Source organism: Ursus americanus, chromosome 27 (assembly GCF_024610735.1).
Source record: "Ursus americanus isolate L20-20 chromosome 27, mUrsAme1.1.p, whole genome shotgun sequence".
Taxonomy (NCBI): domain Eukaryota; kingdom Metazoa; phylum Chordata; class Mammalia; order Carnivora; family Ursidae; genus Ursus; species Ursus americanus.
Genome location: NC_142153.1, coordinates 5,405,041 through 5,419,691, shown reverse-complemented (window position 1 = coordinate 5,419,691; position 14,651 = coordinate 5,405,041). Strand labels below are relative to the sequence as shown.

General features: G+C 40.2%; 1 protein-coding gene across 4 annotated transcripts; it reads left to right on the top strand.

Moving 5' to 3' along the window:
- Window positions 1-1,313: 1,313 nt before the first annotated feature.
- Window positions 1,314-14,010, top strand: VDAC3 (voltage dependent anion channel 3). Of its 4 annotated transcripts, XM_087856363.1 has the most exons (10): window positions 1,314-1,449; window positions 1,850-1,980; window positions 3,861-3,929; window positions 4,668-4,717; window positions 7,819-7,971; window positions 8,795-8,847; window positions 10,565-10,792; window positions 12,066-12,216; window positions 13,025-13,082; window positions 13,488-14,010. In XM_087856363.1, exons 3-10 carry the CDS (start codon window positions 3,863-3,865, stop codon window positions 13,577-13,579), a joined length of 852 nt encoding a protein of 283 aa, XP_087712489.1. In that variant the 5' UTR covers window positions 1,314-1,449; window positions 1,850-1,980; window positions 3,861-3,862; the 3' UTR covers window positions 13,580-14,010. The 4 variants fall into 4 exon arrangements, with proteins under 4 accessions (XP_087712489.1, XP_045635116.1, XP_045635117.1 ...); XM_045779160.2 differs by lacking the exon at window positions 1,850-1,980; XM_045779161.2 differs by lacking the exons at window positions 1,314-1,449; window positions 1,850-1,980 and adding an exon at window positions 1,555-1,767.
- Window positions 14,011-14,651: the final 641 nt, after the last annotated feature.

Sequence of the window (14,651 nt, the reverse complement as noted above, 5' to 3'; positions counted from 1 at the left end):
TTTTGAAAATTTTACAACTTACAGGAAAGTTTAAAGAATCATGCAATGAACACCCACATAACCTCCACCTAGATTCATCAATTGTTAATTGTACATTTGTTTTTTTCTTAACCATTTGAGTTAGCTGCAGATACATGCTATTTCGCTCCTAAATATTTTAGCATACATCTCCTAAAAACAAGGCCATTCCTGTATAACCAAGATATGGTTATGAACATCAGGAAATTATATGTTGGTGCAATGCTAACATAATAGAGTCAAATTTTCTCAATTATGCCAGTAATGTTTCTCAGTAGCCGTTTGTTTTTTTGATCCAGGGTTCAATTTGGGATCACATTGCTTCCAGTGCCGTACCTTTCTTTTGTCTCCTTTAATCTAGAACAATTCATTAGCCTTTTTCTTACTCTTTCATGAAATTTACATTTTAGAAGAGACCCAGAGGTTGTTTTGCAGAACGTCCCTCAATTTGGATTTGTCTGTTTCCTCATGAATACAGACACACCTTTAGCAAGAATAATACCTTTTTGTCCTCTGTGCCTCACATAGGGGAACGCATGACATAGTCTGTACCATCCCTGGTGATGTTAAGTTTGATCACTTGGTTAAGGGTGACTTCTCTCATGTGAAAGTACTCTTTTTCTCTTTAGTAAGGAATCTGTGGGCTCATACTCTGGAACTGTATGACTATCTTCAAATGTCTAGCATCTATTGATAATTTTTGCCTGAAATTGGTGGATCCAGAGTGGTGATTTTCTCTTTCTATAATTTCTTCTATATTTATTAGTTGGTATTCTTCTCTAAAGAAGAGCTTTCTTTCCTGCATCTCCTCTCTCACTTTTAATTATAATCTATCGCTACCTGTGTGATCTTGAATAAGTCACGTCACTTACCCCTGGGGGCCCCGTTTACTCATCCTTAAGATGAGATAACCTAAGGGTCACATTCTTGAATTTTAGTCAGTCGGGGACGAAATTCCCGTAAAGGTCTGCTCCGCATCTGAACGAAACAAGCCAGGCCACAGCATCCATCAGGGGTGTCCCAGGTCCTCTCCGCCCGCCTCGCCCGCGGCCCCTCCTATAGTAACGGTAACTAGTAACCTCCGAGCGTTCTCGCGAGAGCGAGCCCCTTCAGGGACAAAGGTGCGGTCACCCAGGCCTCTTCGCCTACTTCAACTCCTGCTCCTGCCACCTGCTCGCCGGGCCCTCTCGCGCACGCGCGCACACGGAGCCAGACAGTTGGGTTCGCCTCAGCTGTTCCTCTCGGCACTCAGACCCGCGGCGCGCGCGACCCCGGCGCGACACTACGGCGCAAACGCCGTGCGCGGGAGGGGCGGGTAGGGGCGCGCAGGCGCCGCGGGGAGAGTGAGGCCGCGCAGGCGCGGACGGCGTTGGTTTGAAGAAGACCTTCAGCGTTGCCCGGGCGGAGCGGAGACAGGCCCTCTGGTTGGAGGTGAGGGGACTCGAGGCCGTGGGCGGGGGGGCCGGCGGCCCGGCCGGACCGGACCGGGGTGGGTGGCAACTCGCCAGAGAGCAGGGGACCCAACGGGAGGCGGGCCTAACGGAGGGCTCAGAAGGGAGAGAGGAGCCTAACGGGGAGCGGGCCCCGCCGGGCCGCGGAGGGCAGAGGGGACCTTGCTCCCCTGGCTGCTTCAGGTGATGGAGCCATAGCGCCGGCGTGGGGAGCGGCGCTCGGATCGCCGAGCCGCGACCCTCTCCCTTCCTGGTGGGCCCACAGGACTTTCTTTATAGGCGTCAGGCCAGAAAGGAGGTTGGTTTCTAGGGAAGTTGGATCCTCGAACCCCAAACCTACCCTCCCAACCCCTCCCCCGTCCCCCCCCCTCCGTCCCCAGCTTCCTCTCTGGAATTGTCGTCCAGTATCAGGGGAGCTCTGTAGCACTCCTTATCGCCAGGGGGAGGATGCTCTACGTGCAACTGGAAAAGGCGAAACGAGGAACAAAAGGGGCTCTTTACTGACTGTCAAGTTAGTAATTGTGTAAAGCAGTATTACCTAATTAACCCTTCCCCTCTGTCTGCATCTAAAGCAACCTCGTATGTTGTGCATGCCAGCTACAAGTGCATTTTGTAGAGCTGATAGAAATACATGATGATAGCTTTACTCCCGAGTGACATGAAGTCTCTGTGTCTTCTCTGTTTTTTGCTTGATCATACCAGCAGTGCATTACCCATCAGAATCGTGGGCCTGAAAAAGTAAGCTTGAACTAGGCAGAACTGAGTAAACTAAACCGGCTACACTTTTGCAAAGTGTCTAGCAGTGGTTTTGAAAAATAAAGCAAAATGCTGAAAGACTGTCATCAGATGGATGTTTCCAAATATTTACGTGTATCTTTTCTCTTGTCAGTAGATGAAAATCCAGACTGTAAAGGCATAACGTTTTTTTTTAATATATAGGGCCTGCCTTTCTATTCTGATCTCCTCAAATTAAGACTTCTGGCAAAATTTCATCAGATACTAGCATCGGTTGAAATAATTAAGAGTAATATCAGATTGCAATTGGCAATGTGTAAATAGTCTACACTCGATCATTTGAATGCAGGGAATTGGATTGTAAAAGAATTGCCCTGGAAGTGAACTCTGAAACCCTGTGGCTTAGGACCAAGTTTTATTTATCATCTGAGTCAGTACATTTATACTCACTTTCACCTTTACTATACTCTTTCCTCTTTATATATATATTTTATATTATACTCTGCCCTCTTAACATATAATGTCTGTCATATTCGACAGGTTTAGGTTAAGGAACAAATTTTAAATGACATTCACAATTAAAAAGTGCATCATGGGTGTATGTTGTGTTCAGATATGATGGTATAGGCAGAAACTTAGCAGAAGGGCAGATTAAGAGCCAAGCTAAATATAAGTATTAGTTTGATTGTGTAGATAGTTCAGATGTAGTAATTGCATGGGATAGCTGGTGCTCTGGATTTTTCTGGTATTTTTCTGGTATTGGGCTAATGGGACTGCTTCAGATGGCTCTACAATTGGTTAGACATGGCTCTTGAGGCTGCTGTCCAAAGAGATTTCCCATTATACAAAGAGGGCAGAGGGGTGGTATGTTTATCCTTGTAGATACAACTTCTGAGAACTTTAATGTGAGAGCCATATCGGCAGTAGGAAAGCTGTGTGAATACCAAGTAGGTAAGGTGAAAAGTGAAGGCACTTTTGGTTTTCGAAGGCTTTAACTTTAGAGTATATGCCAATTTTTGGTAACCAGGATTACTGCAGGTAGAATTTATCTTGTTTGTGGTTAATGGATAAGATTATATAATTTTATGTTTAAAAGATCTTTGAGAGAGGACATATTCTGGTTGAATGCATTCCAATTAGTATGGCAATTCTTATTTTAAGAGCTGAATTTCACAGTGGCAAAAAAACAAAACAAAACAAAAAAAAAACCCTGAAGATTTTTAATGCATCTGTTCTTACAGTTCTTCAAAACAATTTTACCTTGTCACTTTAGTAGCTCTTGGCTTTATAACAGCCCAAGAAATGTTCTTCCGTAAAGTTTGCATATATATATATATATTTTTTTTTAAAGTAAAAAGTCCAATTTAATAAAGCATCTCCTTCAGTCTGTGAGAATTTCTTTTCTTTGAAATGCAGTCAGAAAGATGATCTCTGTGAATCTCATGAAAAAACCCTTTTATTATCCAGTATTCTGGAAAGTTCTTTGTAAAGAAGCAGAATGCCTTCTCCTAACTTTGCTTGCATTAGTGTATAAGCATTAATGATGCACAGGAAGAGAGAACTGTATACCTCTCCTCAGGACTAAATACTAGGACTGTGGGTGAATAAATACTAAATGGCTATTTTTATTCCTTTGTCCTTATTTTTCTTTATAAGATATGTGTAACACACCGACTTACTGTGACCTAGGAAAGGCCGCCAAGGATGTCTTCAATAAAGGATATGGTAAGTATGCTGTTGTACATTTCCAATTTGGGGTCAGGGTTAGTGTTGAATGCTTATTACTGTATGCAAGATGCAGTGCTAGTAAAATGAGGTTAAGTTAACATTAATCTACTTCACAAGATTTAAGGGGATAACTATCAACAGATTATTAGACTTGACTCTTTAGAGGTAGAGTGCCTTACAGGCATTAAAAGCAATTATATACATGTATGGATGTGTATATATTTGCATATTTAATGTTATCTGTAAGATGAAGTAATAGAAATCTGTAAAACTTCTGTGTCCTCTGACTAGCCCTGGGGACAGTTAAAGTGGGGGGTACGTTTTTCCTCCTCCAAATAAGGGCAGTGTTTTCATGAGCGTGAAGACACAACTTTTGACTTCTTTGGAGTAATATATTCTTGATCCCAAATAGACATTTATTTTTGGTTTTTAAAACTTAATCTTTTAATTTTTAATTTTTTAAAATTATACATTTGATTTTTCTTATTAACTAGTATAATTATCTAAGTTTATACTGTGTAAGCATATTTTCTGATAATTGTTTTTCTTTGAGAGCTTAAAAATTATACTTAAATTATTTCGTTAGAGTTCAGGTTTCAATGGAACTCTCACCTAGTGAGGATACTGTGTATTTTCCATATGGAAGGTACACGGACTGTTTTCATAATCTCTAAGTTGTAAAAACTGGAGTGAATATCACATTTTGTACATTACCGTGTTTTTCTGTTTGTCTAGGATTTGGCATGGTCAAGATAGATCTGAAAACCAAGTCATGTAGTGGAGTGGTGAGTACCCAATATAATTTTAATAGATGTAGCATAATTAACTTCAAGGAACCTGTTAAAACATTGTTTAGTCTAGTTCTGTGAGTCAGTGTCCATTTAGCACTATGCTGTCTTCCCTACAGTTTTGTCATACGCTCAGATTTCAGTGAGCATCTTCCCATTAGCCCTAGACAGGTTGAATTTGGGGGGAGAACAAAGGTTCTCAGAAGAAGAAGGAGAATTCTCCCCCTCGTAATAAGAATATGCTGAGTCTTATTCTCAGGAGATATAAAATATATGTATTTTTTTGGCCAATATCATATCTTTATACTTTCATGAAAATGTATATGGGTACTAAAAACTTTACTTCCGTTCTAATGGGTCCATGCAAGTTTTATCGCCCTCTTACAAAAACATTAATTTTAGTCTATCCCTTCATGATTGATCAAAACAAAAATAGAACTAAAAATGCACGTAAAGGATTAGTCTACAGTTTTTACTGGATGTTCACAAAGTCTTTTTTACTGAAAGTTAATATAGTAGAGGATGTAGGCATATTTTTCAAGTGTCATTAACCAGAACTTTTATTCAGTAAATCTGGCAAATAGGTTGACTTTGCATTCACCCCATTCTCTGATTTCTGCTCACTGACTGTCTATCTTTTTGGTATTTACCTATTTAAACCAGTGCTAATTTTATTTCCAGATATAATAATTTAATTAGAGGAGCTAAAGGAATGTGGAATTCGTATGATACTTTGTCTCATACTCCTGGTTTGTCATTATCATTTTTTCCCTGGTTTTTCTAGTGGTAAATAAATATATATGCAGCTACTACTAGGGTGGGCATATTGTTTTATGGGTCTGTTAAAATAGAAAAATTATATTAACTTTGAATAGGGTTTCAGAATTTGGTCAAGGTAGGTTTGTGTTGCAAAAATCGACTAAAATTTTATCTCCCTCCCATGCTGCTGTGGTGTGGAACTGTTCATTCAGATGGTAAGAAAAACAGAGCATATTTGTGTGCTTGTTTTTATGGCTGCTTTCGGTTTCTGGTATTGATTTAGGATAAATTTCATCTATTGCTCCAATCAGTTCTTAGATTGCAACTTAATATTTTATCATATGCCATCTATTTAATAGTAACATTTTTATGGTGGTTTGTTGCTTACTAGCCTTTATTGTAGAGCTGTAGATGTTATATGCATGTTACAAATATATTTTGCACTGTTTGATCTAATGATGAAGTTAGAGAGAAACTAAAGCAATTGTGAGCCAGTTAAACTTTTTAATTTAGAAAAATTCTGGCTTTTTCTTTTAAGATTTGTACCTCTGGTATTTTAGACTTTTGAGAGAGCTTCAAACTAAGAAGTGATGGTAACAAGGAAAAAATATAGACTAACTACACTTTTACCTTAGTTTTGTGTATGAAGTTTTCCTAACACTAAAATTGAGGTTTATCTATGCTATACTTTCAAGTTTATGAGAGGTATGTGTAAAAAAAAAACACTGGATGGCTGGATCTACTAAAAGAAAGCAATGCTGACATTAAGTAATTGTGTGGGCTATTAAACATGACTAGCATTTTGTCATTTTGTATCGAGGCCTTGCCCTAAAATGTGCAGCGTGATACTCTCTTGGAAAACTTCCTGTGCGGTGTTGATAAACAGATCATAGCTTCCCAGTTGTTTCACCAGCCTGTAGGACTAGAGGTAGGGAGCAGGCTCTTTGGTAAGGGAGGACTCATATTGCAAGCAGTGAAACAGAACTGCTCAGGGCTGGCAGCATTTCATGACTGTTGGCAGATTTTCAAAAATGTTCTCTAAAAACAGGGCCAGTCAGAAGGTTTTTTTCTTGACAGTTCATAGATTGTCAGTGACAGGTGTTGACCGTTGGCTTCCTTTTAGAGCGAGATCTGTTTCCTATTGCTCATTGTCATATGACTGAAAGGACACCTACCTAGGGAGGAGGGTATATTTTAAGGTGTTCATAGTTACTATTTGATAGAAAGCACTTTAAAAGGTGGGGAGAAGAGAGAAAGAGAGACAAGTTGCACCATTCCATTTTGTTGTGAAAAATGAGTACGTACTTTGAAATATTGAGATTGTTTATAACAAAAGTTTTACCGATAGTTTTGTGGCCCAGAGCAATAAAGTTTTGGTGACAGTGTAACTGTACTTAATGCCGCTGAGCTGCACACTTAATAACGGCAAATGTTATGTTAAGTGGATTTTACCACAATAAAAATTAAAAAAAAATTTTTAAAGCTTTTATTTATTTATTTGACAGAGAGAGAGCACAAGCAGGCAGAGTGGCAGGCAGAGGGAGAGGGAGAAGCAGGCTCTCCACCGAACAGGGAGCCTGACTCGGAGCTCGATCCCAGGACCCTGGGATCATGACCTGAGCCAAAGGCAGATGCTTAACTGACTGAGTCACCCAGGTGCCCCCCTCCCCCAATTTTTTTAATGCACTGAAGTTCTATTAAAGGAGGGTAGGGCTGGGGCATTTGGGTGGTTCGGTCGGTTAAGCATCTGCTTTCGGCTCAGGTCATGATCCCTGTGCTTTGGGCTTGTACTCCACGTGGGGCTCCCTGCTCAGTGGGGAGTCTGCTTCTCCCTCCCCCTGCTCTTGCATGCGAGCACACACGTGCAAGCACTCTCTCTGTCTCCTCTCAAGTAAATAAATACAATCTTAAAAAAAAAAGGTAGAGTAGTTCTTTCTAGTGTTTGGGGATTTTTAAGGATTTGAAAATTAACATAGTTTGAAAGATATGGTAGGGAATGAATAATCTTTTTTCAGGTCATGAAAGTAAAATACTTAAGATTCAATATTTTTATCTTTTTAGTAAAGGCATTTATTTTCAGTAAAGATATTTTTCTTTTAGTGGAGAGAATTTAAGATTCCCATTTTAGTAAGAGAGAGTATATGGAACAAGAAGTATCAATAAGAGCGGTGGAATAATGGAAAGATCTGAAACTGGTGGAACTTTAGAAATGAGAGGGCAGGAAATACATTGTGGTAACAAACTACATTGATTTCTGATCCATTGAACACTACTTTCTGAAATGAGTGTTTTCTGTTTGATGAGTTGATTTTAAAGTAATGATTTTTCTTGCTTATCAGGAATTTTCTACTTCTGGTCATGCTTACACTGATACAGGGAAAGCGTCAGGAAACCTAGAGACCAAATATAAGGTCTGTAACTATGGACTTACCTTCACCCAGAAGTGGAACACAGACAATACTCTTGGAACAGAAATCTCTTTGGAGAATAAGGTAAGAGAAAGCATTAGAAGTTATTTGTAGGTTAAATTTATCTTGCAGGTAAAATGATCTATAAACCCCAAATACAGTGTGAATGAGATCTTATAACCTAGGTGGTAGCCATATTTTTTCTCTGCATGTGGCCTTCTTTGATATGTCTTAGATTTCTAGAAAGTAAAGCTTTGTGAGTCCATAATTATCACATTACATCTCTGTTCTGACCAGTTCTGCTTATGATTGAGCCTCTCCTGGGTAAACCAAACTATTTACAGTGAGGTAGTTTGATTTTATTTTGTAGTCGTTGCAAAATTGGCTCCGTAGAAAAATGTTTCTAAATTCTATGATGTCTTCAAAGAGAAAAATTTATCAGCAGATATTTGTTAAGTATTTGCTACGTATAGGGCACTGTTTTTTGAGGTATGTCTACGCGCACACTGCCATAGGTAGATAACATGTGTGTGTAGCTGAATAAATTCCTCAGGTTGGCTTGTTAAATGTCAGGTTATCTCATTACAGTAATTTTCAAGAGAGTATCAAGATTACTTGGTTGTATTGGAATTTTGTTGGTTTTTTACTGTAATTAATGTTATTGGCTGTGATAGAATTTGACTGCCACATTTAAACATGGTTTTAGGTGAGAGAATCTGATGAAACCTGGGGTAAGGGGGGGAGGGGAAGGATAAAGACATAATTCGGTAAGTAACTTAATATTTGGCTTACTTTAATGACTCCCTTTTTTTTTTGTTAGGAAGTTAGAGAAAACTTTAAAATTGGTTTCTTGGGTCAAAAAAAAGAGAAAATTACTAATTGTTTATTTTAAATCTTTGTTTTTCAGTTGGCTGAAGGATTGAAACTGACTCTTGATACCATATTTGTACCGAACACAGGGTAATTATCCAAACCCCATCTTCTGAAAAAAAAAATTTTTTTTAAAGATTTTGTTTATTTGAGAGAGAGAGCACAAGCAGAGGGAGCTGCAGGCAGAGGGAGAAGTAGGCTCCCCACCGAGCAAGGAGCCAGCTGTGGGACTCCATCCTAGGACCCTGGGATCATGACCTGAGCTGAAGGCAGATGCTTAACCAACTGAGCCACCCAGCCGTCCCTCTGAAATGTTTTTGTAGACTGTAGGGAGAGAGCACTTTAGACTAGGGAATTGCAATGAAAGGTTTAGATGCCGGGAGAACTTAGGAGGTTGCTGTTAGGAATACCATAGAGACCTGGAATGTGCAGGAAAGAGAAAGGAGGATTCCTTTGAAGCAGGATGCAGTTTTGATTTGAAAATTGAACAGATGAACAAAAATACAAAGCTTAAAAATACAAAGAGGCATGTAGTAGGAAAAGTTGAGGAACTAGAAGGGTTTGAGACTAGATTTTTTTTTGAAGATTTTATATTTAAGTAATCTCTACACCCAGTGTGGGGCTCAACTCACAACCCTGAGACCAAGAGTTGCACGCTCTACCAACTGAGCCAGCTAGGCATTCCAAGACTAGATATTTCTTAAGCTATTCTAAAGATTCGTGGATGGGGTATTTTGCTGAGAAGTTAATTTCTTAAGAAAACAGTGTAATCTCCTGTCTGTGGAACACAATAGGCAGTAGTTCTGCTACTGACGTGCTTTCTTAGCCTTTAGAAATCTCCTAACCTCTCCGCTTCAGTTTGTCTAAAAAATGGGGACCGTGTTGTTTCCTATCTACTTCACATGAGTTGGTGCTTGAAAAAGGCAAAGTGACATTTTTCCTTAGCTGTAATGTGTGTCATTCCTGCCACACACTTCAGTTATTTTCCAGACAAATATTCTCAGAAGAAGCCTAATTAAATAGGACAAGGATGATTACGAACCAGTTTCATGTTCTCAGTACTGACATTCAAAAGTGCACAGTTCTCTTCCATCCATCTAATGTTGTCCAGGGAGAAAACACTGACCCTAAGGAAAAAACTATGTTTATTAAAGGACTGTATCCTTTTAAAAGAAAATACAGTGTTCGTTGTGATAGGTTACTAACTTAGAAGTGAAGTGTGTCAAGTGTTACGTTTTGAGCATCTGGACATTTAAAAACATTTAAAGAAATTTGGGTTCTCATGAATACATACATATTCAGGTTATTAATTTGGTACTGAAATAGCTTATTCCTTTTTATACTTTTATTCATGCTTTCATGATATTAATCATGAAATATCCCGTCATTTGAACTTACAGTGAAGAATAGGTAAAAATAGTATATGCATTTCTTTTTTTTTTTTTTTTTTAAGATTTTATGTATTTATTTGAGAGCGCGTGTACATGAGAGAGAGCACAAGCGGTGGGGAAAGCAGACTCCCCGCTGAGAGGGAGCCTGATGTCAGGCTCAACCCCAGAATCCTGGGATCATGACCTGAGGCGAAGGCAGATGCTTAACCGACTGAGCCACCCAGGCGCCGCAGTATATGCATTTCTAATCCTAACAAAATTATATTTGTAGAGCTGTCATTTGAAACTTTACTGTATGTATGCCATCTACTGAAATAGTATTTACATTGGGGGAGAGAGGGGATCTTACTCTGAAGATTTCTGGACAGTAGTAGAAACTCATGTTGTTTTCATTGTGTTGTTTTTATTTCTTACAGAAAGAAGAGTGGAAAATTGAAGGCCTCTTACAAACGGGATTGTTTCAGTCTTGGCAGTAATGTTGATATAGATTTTTCTGGACCAACCATCTATGGCTGGGCTGTGTTAGCCTTTGAAGGTTGGCTTGCTGGCTATCAGATGAGTTTTGACACAGCCAAATCCAAACTGTCACAGAATAATTTCGCCCTGGGTTACAAGGCTGCAGACTTCCAGCTGCACACTCACGTGTGAGTGTTTATAATTCATCTGCCTTTAGCACTGGCGCAGTTGCCCAAAAAGATGGTAGCCGTTAGCATGTTGAGAAGGTTAGAAATGATCGTACTTGCATTTAATATGCTTTGGTGGATATCCAGCCTCACTGTACTATTTTCCCAGTCAGCAGAACATCGCCAGACGTTAGTGCACTGGGTGCATTGTGCTGTGCCTCTCAGCCTGTACCCCGAACTTTAGGAAGGGTTAGGATCTATACAAGAACCACTGGGATGGAGAGAGCCCAGGCATAGGTCACCTCCTGATCAAAGGGATCCTTTGGAGATATTTCTGCTTCCTCTGGTGCCTTATTCAGTTTGGCAGTATCTGGAAGCAGCTCTGGATCGTGAAGAGCAACCACCTAATTGATCTGAGCATCTGGACCATCTCCAGTGATTCTGCGGAGATTTTCGGGCACCCTCGGTCACAACTCAGCCACCCTATTGCATTCAGAAGAAGCAGAAGTCCTCAAAGCAATCCTGGATTCAATTCTGTAGGCTGCATCCTATTGGTTAAATGAATTTGAACTTTTAAATTACAGTTTATGTCTTGGCCTACTGGGCACTGTTAGTATACCAGGGGGAAAAAGCAAAGGAAGATATCTTTGTTTTTGAAGTGTTGTGGATTGCTCTCCCCTAGACATTCCAGTTCACTGTGATGCCTGAAATAAAGTCAAGCAGTGGTATAGACAGTGGCATTAAAATTGATGGAACAGCACGAACAGGAAAACCATGAGAACTCAGGGACTAAGTTCTGGGATGCTTTGAAGCAATAATTTAGGTACTTCTCTAGAGTAGTATGCCCTAGATATTGTGGGGGTGGTGCTTTCTGACTCTAGGGTTGTTTCAAATGAAGTCCAGAGTTGGCTTTGTTCTTGTACTCTGTATTTTTTGTTCTGCAGAAATCTTTATTGAACTATGCTTTAGATTTCTAAATTCTTTGAAATCTCAAAGACTTATAGATCATATTTACCTAAGGTATCTGCCTGTGTGCATAATGGAATTATGTCTAAGAAATTTACATTGTGGGGAGCTGAGTAAATGAATCCAGTGTTAATTATATTTTAATTAGCCAGTTATAAATTACGTAACTGGATTTGGTTCCTTGTTTTGTTTCATAGTCATTTATACTAGAAGTTTGCTGAAAAAGGTAGTTGCAAAATGAGATCCTTGTCTAAACAGAATTTGTTTCCATATCGTAAGAGTGGTACAAACAAGATATTTATGACTTTTTCTTATACCATGAAAATAGGAATGATGGCACTGAATTTGGCGGGTCTATCTACCAGAAGGTTAACGAGAAGATTGAAACGTCGATAAACCTTGCTTGGACGGCTGGCAGTAACAATACCCGTTTCGGCATCGCTGCTAAGTACAAGCTGGACTGTAGGACTTCTCTGTCTGTAAGAAGTGCTGCCAGACTGGGCCGCAGCTGAGTTTGAATGGATGTTGTGATCGGGTGGTTGCATGCGTGTTCTCTGAACTTCAGTGAGCGGGTTGCCGTGTGGTGAAGAGTGTTTTACCTCGGGTCTGGGAGCGTGGATTCTAGTCCCAGAGCCTCCCAGGCTGTTGTCTGACCTTCTGGAGTCCTTTTATCTCTTCGGCCTCAAAATTTTCTGATCTGTAAATTCACGGGATTTGATTACTATTCCTGTTGCTATTAGTAATTCTAATTAATAATGACACTAATTGAGCTCTTAAATTTCAGGTACTGTGCTAAGGGCTTAATGTGTAATATCTCATTTAATCCTCCCAACTACTCCATGTGGTGAGTAGTATCCTCATGCCCGTTTTATAGATGAGGGAACTGAGACCTGGACAGGTCAGATAACTTGCCCAAAGTCACAAAATAAGTGGCAAGATTGGAATCCAGATCTTCTCTCACCAGAGTTCATGTTCTAACCACTGTCAGAGATTATAAACTGACATCTCAAAAAATTCAGTATACCAGGGGTGTTTGGATGCATAATGTTTTAAAAATTTTGCTTGAGGCCTTTAAGCATGCATTCTCGAGGACCCTACTATCCCTACCAGTCCTATTAACTGAAAAGACTTACCTTTTTATTAATTAAATTTTCAGTTTTGGTAGTTCTAGACTGGCCCGAAGTTGCTTTAGTTTCGGAAATCTGGTGCATGAAATAGTGGTTGTACTGGACTTACGTATTATGAAGTTGATTGTTTTCTGTTTCTATTTCATCTCCTAATCTTTAGGCTAAAGTAAATAATGCCAGCCTGATTGGACTGGGTTATACTCAGACCCTTCGACCAGGTGAGTAAAGGAATTAGTAACAATGGGCGTGGGTAGGAGGTAATGGAGGAATAATGAAAATAACCTATAAAACCTTCAGTCAACTGCAGGTCAATTCAGACCATTTTGTCACTGTTGTTTGTTCATACAAAGTAAAGCAGATCAAGTGCCTTTGAAAGTATGTACATATTTTTTACTGTAATTTGGTCTCTCTGGCTTGTGAATTTGGTTATTCTTAACCTGAACTCCAGGTGAAGTTTGCTGTGATTATGCCTTGCTCACTGCAGGTGATTATAGATAACCCTGTATTGACTTAGTGGTACCTGACTCGTAACTCGCACACCCGGCTGTAATCTGTGCCCTTGAAAACTGAAGATCTGATTGTAATACTTGTTATGAGTGTTTGTGGTGTTTTCTTCTTCCTAGGTGTCAAACTGACCCTATCAGCTTTAATTGACGGAAAGAACTTCAATGCAGGAGGTCACAAGGTTGGATTGGGATTTGAACTAGAAGCTTAATGTGGTTTTGAGTAAAGCATCCGATTTGTCCCTGGAGGTGAAGAGAACCCACTATGTTTTGGCCTTAAAATTCTTCTGTGAAATTTCAAAAGTGTGAACTTTTTATTCTTCCAAAGAATCATAACCCTCCCCACACTGAAGTCTAGAGATCGCAAGTCCATCCTAAGGGAGGTACTTGAAGGCATGCCTGGAAGTTGTCATGTTTGTGCCACATTTCAGTTGAGTTCCGCAGTGTTATTTTAAATGTGTTCCTCAGCGACAATGTAGTGTCATGTTACGAAGGAAATGACCCGATCCTCCAGTTTGTACATCACGTCCTGCATGTCCCACACCACTTTTTCATGACCTTTTAATATTATTGGTCTCTGTGCTGTAGTGGAATCTTTGGTTTTGCATCAGAGTAAAATAAATCCATCACATTTGGAACATAATCGCTCATCTGACTTGCTAGTGGTGGTTTTCTTCTATTTGGTGTGATTGGTTTTGTTTTGAAAAATACCCTCATAGGTGGTGGGTGGGATTTGTATCGAAGGTGGTATGTCTGACTTACCTGTCCCTTCCACTCTGGCTCATCGCGCTGACTGCTCTTCTGCACTCAGGCCGAGGAGTGAGACAGTGAGTTCCGGCCCACTGGGCGGAGGCGCATTGTTGGGGTGCTTGCTTCCTACCACGCTGAGTAGAGCGGGATCGTACTGGTAGCTGTGTAAGTGGCTGAGAAAGAGCAGTGGGGGAGGGGGGTGGGCAGAAACACCGGCAAGGGAAGAGTGGGGTTGGGGAAATGCTGTGGGGAGGAGATGGGTAGGAGGAGGCCAGCCGGAGGAGGCCGAGGAGGCCGGAGGAGGCCGGAGGCCCGTCTCTGGCTCCCCTCAGGGCCTCAGGAAAGTGCTTTCGAGTACTGGACCGAGAGAAATGGTAACCAAAGAATGAAGATACCAGCTTAGAAAAGAAATGAGTAGGCTGTAGTACCTTCAGGGCTTACTTAGTGAATATCTTCCTTTCTAAAAATAGAAATCTTTTGGAAATCTTTTTCTAAAAACAGCATATGCTGGTTGCAACAAATTCAGTCAGACAC